The sequence below is a fragment of the Pteropus vampyrus genome, unplaced genomic scaffold (genome assembly GCF_000151845.1).
Source record: "Pteropus vampyrus isolate Shadow unplaced genomic scaffold, Pvam_2.0 Scaffold81, whole genome shotgun sequence".
Classification (NCBI taxonomy): domain Eukaryota; kingdom Metazoa; phylum Chordata; class Mammalia; order Chiroptera; family Pteropodidae; genus Pteropus; species Pteropus vampyrus.
The window spans coordinates 7979257-7990294 of NW_011888862.1; the positions used below are offsets into that span (position 1 = coordinate 7979257).

At 35.0% G+C, this 11038-nt stretch overlaps 1 protein-coding gene across 4 annotated transcripts in view; it reads right to left on the bottom strand.

The window, feature by feature from the left end:
• The window catches only part of BCLAF3 (BCLAF1 and THRAP3 family member 3), a 55895-nt gene that overhangs the window by 12967 nt on the left and 31890 nt on the right, over nt 1–11038 (bottom strand). For all 4 annotated transcript variants that reach the window (XM_011363030.2, XM_011363026.2, XM_011363027.2 and 1 more), the window contains 3 exons: nt 5546–5660; nt 3724–3807; nt 1202–1357 (listed from right to left, as the gene is read on the bottom strand). In XM_011363030.2, coding sequence (XP_011361332.1) covers nt 1202–1357; nt 3724–3807; nt 5546–5660 — 355 coding nt within the window. The remainder of the gene's footprint in view (nt 1–1201; nt 1358–3723; nt 3808–5545; nt 5661–11038) is intronic.

Sequence of the window (11038 nt, forward strand, 5' to 3'; positions counted from 1 at the left end):
TGCACTCCCTGGGACCTCCAATGTTATACTGAATAACAGTGGCGATAGTGGACAGCCTTGCCTTGTTCATGATCTTAGAGGGAAGGTTTTTAGTTTTTCACTACATTCACATTTTTATAGAAGAGATGGCTTTCATGAAAGTGACATACACAGTGAAATTAAAAACCTCTTCTAAGATGCTCAGTTAAAATTGGGGAGGGGGTGAGAGAGGTTACAGAAGATATATTTAACTCTGAAACTTTAAAAAATATCAGTTGTCAACTCCAGTCTACTGATCTATGTTTCAAAAAATAAGTTTTACTAAAATTACTAAGCAAGCTCTGTGTAAAGGTTTCACAAGTATGAATACTTAAGGAAGCATTTGTGGTTAGAAAGTTTATACAACCACAGTTAGCCTATTTGATAGCAACACTAAAATATTAGCCCAAAATTATTAACAAAAATGAGTCAAAAATTGACAAATATGCCCCGCTTAATGGATGTAATGCTATTATTCTCATTTAAAATATAATATGTAGAATGTAATTTTATATCATGTTTATGCTGTATTTTCAAATACCAACATGGTCAATTTCAATAAAATCAATCTAAAACTAAAAGAGTGTGAAATTCAAGTTCTTGACTAAAGAAGTTTTATTAAGAATTAGCATACAGTGGTGATGGCTGCACAGCATTATGAATATAATTAATGCCATCGAATTGTATACTTAAAAATAGTTTAAATGGCAAATTTTATGTTATATATTTTATCACACACAAAAAAAAACATACAAATGGGGGAAAAAGAAGAGTTAGTGTATTTTGCAATTATGTACTCTTTTTATATAGTCAGTTCAATATTTTTTGGTACTTAGATAATTCATATTGTATAAGGCTAAAATATAACAGTTAAAAGTCTTTACCCAAATTTCCATTTCAAAGATTAATCATACGACAGAAATTCTAAAGTAAAAAGTTCAAACAGCTGGTATATTCCAAGTATTTGAGGTATAACAGTTAAAAGCATTTTAGATTAAACAGTCTCACAACTCCATTGCTCCTTGATGTTTTTCTTCAATTATCATGCAATAAGAACATTTATGGAATCTAGGCTATTTCTTAAGTCAAAATTTAATAAAAAACCCAATTTATCTATTAAACATAGGTAATTCAGGAGTTCAAAAGTCACTCGACATTTTTAAATAATCATAATCCAACCAACCTTTTTTTTCCTCAGTAATCTTTCTCTGAATTTATTAGTGATAAATCCCTTTGAACCAGTGAAACGTAAACGCTGATATTTAGCCTGAATGTACAAGCTCTTCTGTATTAGGCCTGATTTATAATGGGGCTGGACTATGCCATCTCTAAAGTTGGTCTGTAAAGGAAAAAAATAATTAAATGTCAAAACTATTAGCTTCGAAATCTACTTTATTAGTATAAGAAATGGAAAAATGTGTGGTACTTAGAGCGGCCCTTGATATTAAAAGGGAAGAGGTTAATGATGGTAATAAAGTACATTTTCCTCAAACTAGCTTCATAGCTTATTTTATATAATATACATATATATTTTTTAAATTTATATAAAACCAATTTTTAAAACTGGTAAGCTAAAAAAATTTGAAGTTCTTGAAATTTATCATGCTAAGAAAAATACAACTTTCAGGTATTCCTGTCCGTACCTTCAAGCCAATCTTTTCTAACATAAAAGTTCCATTACAGTAAATATTTTCAAGATAAGAGTTATACTTAAAAAGACCATTTTCTGGCCTGCCTATGCCCAGTATTACAATAGATGTAAGGGGACAATGAATATTTCTGCGATAACAAAGGGTATGTCATGCATAACGAAGCACATAAGTTTATAAAAAGTATTTATGCCAGACCTATTTTCCAATTTTCTTAAGGCCACAAAAGAAATACAGGTAAAACAGAATTATAATGAGACTATAATTTTGTTGAAACTATCTACACAAACTTGATACATCAGAGGTAATCTTGAGATTTTACACTTCCATTTTTAATATCCGATAAGGTGATTACTATCTGGCTTTGAATTAGTCCAATTAATGTAAAAAGTAAATTTTTATGAAATAGCTCCTTTTCTTAGGAAGGATTATTTCCTTCTTCTATTTTACTATAAAGAATTGTGAGCTTCTAAAAAATCATATAATATTACACAGCTTCAAATGAATGGCTAAGAATTATTGCATATATTTTGAAAAAATTTTATCATTAATATCAAAGAACTTTCCATTAAGGAGAAAGGGTAACAAGAAATAGATCTTATAACTGTGAGAAAATATTACAATCAAGTATATCTGACCAATGTTTAGAGCAACATGTAGGAAGCATTTAAATCTGAAAGCCCATTTATACTATCTCTAAGTTATACAGATATCACATTTTCAGTTAATGATTTTATGCCTCAAGATATTAAAAGATGGTATGAAACATATTTATATATTCTACGGCCATAGCTAATTTTGAAAATCTAACGTCACACATGTTTTTAGATACATGAACCACTGACTAAAAACGTTCTCTACTCGATACCTACAAATTGTGTTGCTCCTAGTGAAAAAAAATTCTTCTGTCATTTAAAAATTTTGACTCTCAAGAAGCCAGGCATTAGTAGAACACTCAGCCATCCTCCTAGTCTACAGCTCAGGGATAGTTTATATCACCTTTCTACTAACTTCCTACTAATGAGCTAACAGAGCTAACAACTCTATGCAGCCTGCTTGCTGCTTTCACAAAAAAAGCTCAAATTTTTTCTTTTCTCTGTCTTTCTTTTCTTTTCGTTTCTTTCTTTCTTCCTCTCTCTTTTTCTTTCTTTCTTTCTTTCTTTCTTTCTTTCTTTCTTTCTTTCTTTCTTTCTTTCTCTCTCTCTCTCTCTCTCTTTCTCTTTCTTCTTTCTTCCTTTTTTCTTTTTCTTTCTTTTTTTTCTTTCTCTCTCTCTTTTTCTCTCTCGCTCTCTCTCTCTTTTTGTGAGGGAGGGGGAAAAGACACTCTGGAGTGAAAATATGAATAAAATACCTATCATAAGCAGGAAAATCAATCAAAATAGATTTTAAAAGCACCTCAGCTTCTAAGAGCAAGGAGAGAGAACTACAATATTTCACATTATAATTCTTATTCCACATGTTTGGGCGATGAGGTTTCCTGGATAACCAAACATGTTGGTTGAGTGAAACCATCATTTACATCAGACATGGCTATACACATAATTAGAATGAGATGAAATATGCTAATTTAACAAAGCTTGCTGGACCAGAATCTTTGATAATCCAGAAGACCTCTGAGGGTTGTATATCTATGGGCGGGGTTTTTCAACCTGTGAATCCTGGAGAAGTCTCTATAGCTATGTACTTATATCTTAGAGGTAAAGGAACAGACTTAAGGGGAGGGTTTGGGATCTTGTCTGCCTCCCCACATAAAGCCACTCCATCTGTATCTGTTTCATGTATTTGTTATTTAATGTAATATTTGAAAAACGGGTTCTATTGGTAAAAAAAAATATTTGAAATAACATGTTGTAAGGAAAGAGGTGATCATTAAAGTGATTACAGGAAAGAGGTGATCATTAAAGTGATTACAGTTAACTTTAAATGTCCGGAAATACTAGTTTATAGATACTTTTTGAAATATTACAAAAACAGCTTTTAATTTACTAATATTTAGAACATTATGTTCAAAGCATAAACCAAAAGCTGGAATTAAATGGAAAATAACACTCAGTACCTTAAAATGTCTTCTTGTGTTTTGAAGGTTTCCCCTAATTCCAAATGGGTTTTGAGTAGTGTCTTTTCTCTGCATAGTATAATTCTGCATGAAAAAGGTATTACCATGGGTTAATATATCTTAAAGTTTACTTTTAAAACTTTGTTTTACCATTTAAAAAACACATTTTAAATGTATAGGATAAAGAACACAAAACATGTAGCATATTGCTATAGGAACATACACACATCTTCCTTCACATAACCCATTCTAGTTTGTGAGGGGTTAGTTTAATTTATAAATGTGAGAAGTGTAAAAAAAAAATACTCCTGTGTTAACACAATAGGTGACTTTTAGAAAATGGATTATAAATCTAGTATTTATTGAGGCATCCAGAAGAGAAATAAACCCATTATTATCAGGAGTTGCTAAAGAGTTCCCGCTGCCTAAAAAGAAAATAAATTCTTAGCACTGAAGGAGGCAAGTTTTCCTGACTCAGATAACTGATTTGAGTAGATGCTCCTGCCATGACTAGGAAAGTATCAGAAGTCAGGGTATTAAGACTGTAACTATGAAGAATCTGAATCCTTTAATGGGATCAGAAAAGATGGAGTCCATTCTGAAAGATGTTTTTTTTTCTCCAGAATAATAGTCTTATAACCTCCTATTTATTCCATTTGCTATGGAGTCTGTACCTCTCACAAATCTTCCTCTTTCACATGTTTACCTCTCTCCCCAGTTAAAGAAAAAGTCACATAAAACCCTTTTCATAGTAGTCATCTTGAATTTATACTAAGTCTATAAATTTGAATAAAAGTGCATAAAGATATCTGTAATGACATGGACTTTGGGGGACTTTGGGAGGGAGGAGGTATATTTTGCATGTGAAGGGATGTGAATCATTCAGGCCAGTGGAAGGACTCTACCAGGCGGTTCCTGATCAAGCTTCCAACCATCCTGACCTTCTAGTATCTAGGCCCCTATGTCACCCCATTCCTTTGAGTATGGGCTGGACCTAGTGACTTGCTTCTTACAAACAGAGTATGGTAGAAGTGATGGGGGAGCATTTGAGATCTTGTTCCCCTTCGTATGTCATCAATTTTGGCTTAAATAAACTCTTATAAAAATTAAAAAAAAAAAAGTGATGGGATGTCACTTCTGAGATTAGGTTACAAACACTCTGGCTTCTATCTTTTTACTCATCACTTGCTTGTTCTTATGGAAGCTATTCACGAACTTCCCTATGAAAAGTCAAACCTTTAAAATCAAAAAAACAGATTTGTGGTTAGCAGGCATGAGAGCTCTTACTGGGGTCATAAGAATGTTTTAAACTGTTTTAAACTGAGAAATAAATTTCTATTGTTGAAGCCACTCAGTCTGTGGTACTTTGTTATGACTGTCAGAGCAAACTAATACAACTAGTTATTTTATAACCAAAAAAGAAAAAAAAAAGAAAATATTCTAAAACTGGATTATGGTAATGTTACACATCTTGGTGAATTTATGAAAAATTATTAAATTGTACACCTAAAATAGGTCAATTTTATGGTATGTAAATTATACCTTACTAAAGTTGTTCCAAAAAAGTCTTAAGAAAGCTTGTATTTGCTAAGTGCAATAAAATCCTACTAAATCAAATAAGAGATGACAATTTCTTCTGTCATAACCATAAGCCTCAACAGAACCTTAACATTGAACAATAATAAGTTTAAAAGCAATGAATTATAAACACATACTTAATGAATAGTTACAAACATTATGAAAAATGTTGGTGATCCCTGTACGCATAGATATATGTGAGGACAGAATGTACAAAATGAAAATTTTGGAATTAAAATCTTACCACGTTATGTTTCTGAATAAATTTTCTAGAATTTGATTTTATAAAACATGAAGTTTTTAGGAATCTATCAACATGAGTATCTTTCAACCTTGAAAAACTGGAAAGCTGATCATCCCTAACAAAATGAGAAAAAATAAGAATCTTTTATTAGTTTACCTTTATGCAACACATAAACAAGAGAAATCAAATTACCCCTTCAGAAATCAAATTAAAGCAGCACAAGAATAAAAATAATCTCAATGATCTATCATTACTAAAATTCCAAATGATAGTTATCAGGATTAAAACCCTCATTTTTCAACAAATTTTATTTAGCTAAGTTGGAAGTTAGCAATAGGGGGAAAACAGTATTCCTTGGACCAGGGTTCTCAATCTGGAGTCCAAGGACAAGTGTCCTAAGAGCTGTAACCACTTGAAACCATATGCAGAATGTGTGTTTTCTGGGGGTAGATAATCATTGCTCTCAAGCTTTTGGCAGTCCTGGACCCCCTTTGCTTACACTCTTATTGATGAAAGCACCAGAGAAGAAGTGTGTGACGGGTTCAAGGTCCCTACACTGATAGAGTTGGGGCCTCTGATGCTGCTGGGTCACAGAAGCAAAGGACAGCTCCCCTCTACTGTCCTCGCTAGGTCCGGAGGCTGCCAAGAGCTCTTCCCGGGCACCCCTACCTGGGAGGGAGGTCCTTCCTTGGGCTTCTCCTCTGACCCCGGGGCCTCATTTTTACAATCCTCGGGGAGTCTTCCCCTGTCACATCTCATATCTCCCCCCAATGCTTCTCATACCTTTCCCACTCCATGGTGAACAAACATCTCACCGCCTCAGCCCTGCTTCAGTCCCTCCCACAGGCCCCTCACTGACATGGGGATAAAAGCCACACTCATCATGACCCCCAAGACCTTACCTGCTCTGTCCCTTACTGCTTCGCCCGCTGCTTCGTTCCAATCCCCCCAACACACACACACTGAGGGTTGGGAACATTCAGCTATGTGTGGTTCCCAGTACACACCACAGTCTCTCCTGCTTCTTTCTGTATGTTTGCATGTGCAGTTCCTTCTGCTGTAATTTCCTTTCAACTTAGATCAACTTCAAGATTTAGCTTCATGTGTATCTGTTCCAGGAAGGCTTTCCCAGACCCCTCTGAGGTGGACTAGGCAGCCCTGCTACGTGCACATGTAGCATTCGAGGTCTCCACAAGTATCACTCACGTTTGTAACTGCTGGGGCACCTGTCTGTCTCATCTTCAGAGGAGGCACTATGGATAGTTCGTTTTGTGGCCCCAGCTCTGACCCCACAACCTCATGTGAAATAGCCACTTAAGGTTTTTTTTTAATGTTAAAAACAGCCCATGTTCTGTCAAAGTGCTCATCATATGACAGTAAGTCTAGAGAGGAGGGTACAAAGCCATATCATGAAGATAATTTCAATTATTTAAAATATACACATATATGCCCAGAAAAAAATAAATACAGGAAATGTACTAAATATTAACAGTGGTCATTTCCAACTGGTGAAGTTAAGATTACTTGATATTTTTGCTTTTAAACTTTGTTATATTTTCCCAAATGTTTACCATTAGCATGTACTACTACTTCTAGAAACAAAACAAGGGACTTTAAAAATTCTCTTTGCCAAGCATATATCTGATAAGATAGTATCCAGAATATATAAGAACTCTTACAGCTCAATAATAAAAATGATCCAATTTAAAAATGGGCAAAGGATTTAAATAGACATTTGTCCAAAGAAGACACCCGAAAAGCATATAAAAAGATGCTCGACGTCATTAGTCATTAGAAAAATGCATATCAAAACTTCAGTGAAATACTACGTCATGCCCCCTAGGATGGCTATAATCAAAAAGATGATAACACTAATGTTCCAACATTCATTATTCGCAACAGCCAAAAGACGGAAACCCAAATGTCCATTCAACAGAAAAATGGATAAACGAAATGTGTATATCCATACAATGGGATATAATTCAGCCCTATAAAAGAAAGACATGTAGAAAAAAGGAATGGAATTCTGACATGATACGACATGGATGAAAACATACTAAGTGAAACAAGCCAGACACAAAAGGACAATTATTATGAGTCTACATATACGAGTTACCTACAATAGACAAATTTATAGAGATGGAAAGAATAGAGGTTATCAGGGGCTGGGGGCAGGAGGGATGGGGAGTTACTGTTTAGTTGGTACTGAGTTTCTGTTTAAGAAGATGAGAAAGTTCTGGAAGTAGACAGTGGTGCTGGTTGCATGACAACGTGGATGTACTTAATGCCAATTAACTATACACTTGAAATTAGTTAAAATAGTAAAATTTATGATATGTATATTTTACCACAATAAAAAAAATTAAAACCCTTTGGTATCTGATTTTTGATCAGGCAAATGAGTGTCTGGGGTAAAGAATCTATTTCCCAGTCTCCCTGCAGCTAGGCATGGCCATGAGATAAATTTTGACAAATATTGCTGAAGTGTCATGTATGCATTCCAGAAAGTATTGAAAGGAATGGCTAGAATAAGGACATGAGAGTTGGGGCACAAACACCCATCTTGGACGTGAAGCAGATGCCATGTGCGGAGTACATCTGAGGAGCAAGATCTAAGGAGCGTGGGTCCACCCTACCATGCTCTAACTTCCTGCCTCTAATCTTTTTTTTGACGTAAGAACTTTTTCTCTAGCTCTTACAGTCAGTCCATTCTCTACCCAGCAACAAAAGTAATCCTTTTAAAATTTAAATAAGATTATGTCTCTTCTCAGGTAAGAACTCAAAATGTTTTCTAATCTTACTCAGAGTAAATTACAAATTCTTCATGTCCTTCAAGGCCCTTCATGATTTGGCTTTTTCTAACTCTCTTTTTCCCTGTTCCAGCCTCACTGGCCCCTTTCTATTCCTTAAACAGGAGTAAGCGTGATCCTGCCTCAGGGTCTTTGCATTTGTGGTTTCCTCTTTTGAAATTCTATCCCCTCAAAAAACAAAAACAAAAAAAAAAAAACAAAAAAAAATAAAAAACCCTAAAACTCTCTCACATAATTCACATCTCTGCTCAATTAAAAAAACATAAGTGCATTCTATAACTATCCTAAATAAAATCATGCTACACATATCACACTCTATTAAGTTTCCTCTCTGCCTTACTTTCACCTATCACTGACATGTATTTTTTTTTTAATCTCCTATCATTAAATTGTAAGCTCCATGAGGGCAAGGGCTTCGTGTATAGTTTTTCACTGTATGCCCAGTGCTCACAACAGTGACTAGAACACAGAAATTAAATATATACTTGTTAAATATATGAATAAAAGATCTTTACAAAGTTAACCATAGTTAAGTAGAGATTACAGACGATTACAATAGCGAAAATAAAAACTGATCTTTTCTGTAACCTGCCTAGCTAAAAAGAAAGTCTTGGCAGTTTGATGTTCTCTCAAAGTCTACTGATAATATTTTGAAGCTGCTTTTTGACACACACACACAATGCCTATATAGCAGGGGTCCTCAACCCCTGGGCTGCTACCGGTCTGTGGCCTATTAGGAATCGGGCCACACAGCAGGAGGTGAGCGGTAGGCAAGTGAACAAAGCTTCACCTGTATTTGCAGCCGCTCCCAGGGCTGGCATCACTGCCTCTGCTCCACCTCAGATCATCAGGCATTAGATTCTCATAGGAGCACCGGTCCCTGGTGTCAAAAAGGTTGGGGACTGCTGCTCTATAGCACAACACCTCAATAACACTGTAGAGAGAACTTAGTAATGCTAGTTGCAAGAGGTAGAAATAGTGTGTCAGGAGAAGACATGGAGATATTAGGGTAAGAGATTAGTCAGAAGTGGGAGAAAATAGAGAATAGGGTCTTGAAACTAGACAGAATGTTCTAGTGTTAGGCTTGCTTGGGAAAGATTACCTAAGGTTATCAGAGAATATACAATGAGTCAGCTCTAAATCCATTATAATTTCAGTATCCTCTTGTCCTATCTACTTCATTTATTCAACAGCTATGAATTGAGTTCAAGGCATTAGGGATACAACGGTGAGCAAACATATATACAGAGCCTGCATACTTTTCAAGGGGAAAAAAAAAATCACACAGGTGGGAGACTGCTACATCCTATGATTTATGATTTCATCTATTTTATTTTCTGAATTTCTATAGAATTCTATACTTCGCTGAAAAAGTTTATGCAAAAAAACTAATGAGGTCCATTTTGATAAACTAAATTTCTAAGATAAAAGGACAAAATAAAAAATTTTCTTATTTTAATAAGGAAATTAAATTAGAAGAAAGCGAGAGATTAAAGGTTCTACATCGCTTTTTAAAAAAAAAAGATGAACAATAACAAATGCTGGTGAGGATGTGGAGAAAACTAGAATCCTCCACATACTCATACACTGCTGGTGAAAATGTAAAATGGTACAGCCATTGTGGAAAACAGTTGGGCAGTTCATCAAGTTATCACAGTTATCATAGCTATCAATATGACCCAGTAATTCCACTCCCAGGTACATACAGAAGAGAAATGAAAACATATGTCCACACAAAAAACTTGTACACAAATGTTCATGGCACCATTTTTCACAATAGTCAGACAGTAGAAACAACCCAACTAGCCATCAGCTGGTGAATGGATAAACAGAATGTGATATATCCATACAATACAATATTATTCAGCCATAAAAGAAATATTCATGCTACGACATGGAGTAACATTAAAAACCTTATGCTACATGAAAGAAGTCAGTCACAAAAGGCCACATATTATACGACTGCCATTAAATGGAATGCCAAGAATAGTCAAACCCACAGAGACAGAAAGTAGATTAGCAGTTGCCAGGGGCTGGGGGTAGAGATATAGGGAATGACAACTAATGTCTATGGGGGTTTCTTTTTGGGGTGATGAAAATGTTCTGGTATTAGATAGTGGTTAACAGTTGCACAACTTTGTGACTATACTAAAAACTACTGAATTGTTCAATTTCAAAGGATGAATTTTACAGTAAATAATATCTCAACTTTTAAAAATCCTCATGGTTCTACTATGCCACACCGGCTATCCAATACAAATAAAACAGTCCAACAGACCCAGAAAGACACCCTGCAGGAAGACACATTTTCACACTCCAACGCCATCCTCGAAGCTACCAATAATAATAGGTAATGCTGACCAGCTACTCTGTACCTTACATGAATCACTTTAATCATTGTGAGGTAAGTATAATTTTTTATCTCTATTTTACAGCTGAAGAAACAGAGATTAAGCAAGTTGTCCAAGTTCAGTCACATAGCTAGGGGTCTGCAGAGCCAGGCACTGAACTCAGGTATAATTCCAGCACGCGAGCTCTTAATCATCTCAAAGGGTGAAGATATATTCTGAACCACTCCATGGTCTTTATAATATGCTAATTATCTCAACTCTGTTTTTGAAATCCTCTTTCTTGGTACACTGAGTTTCTCACACTTGCTGAGTCAAGAAAAGCATGACAGAAA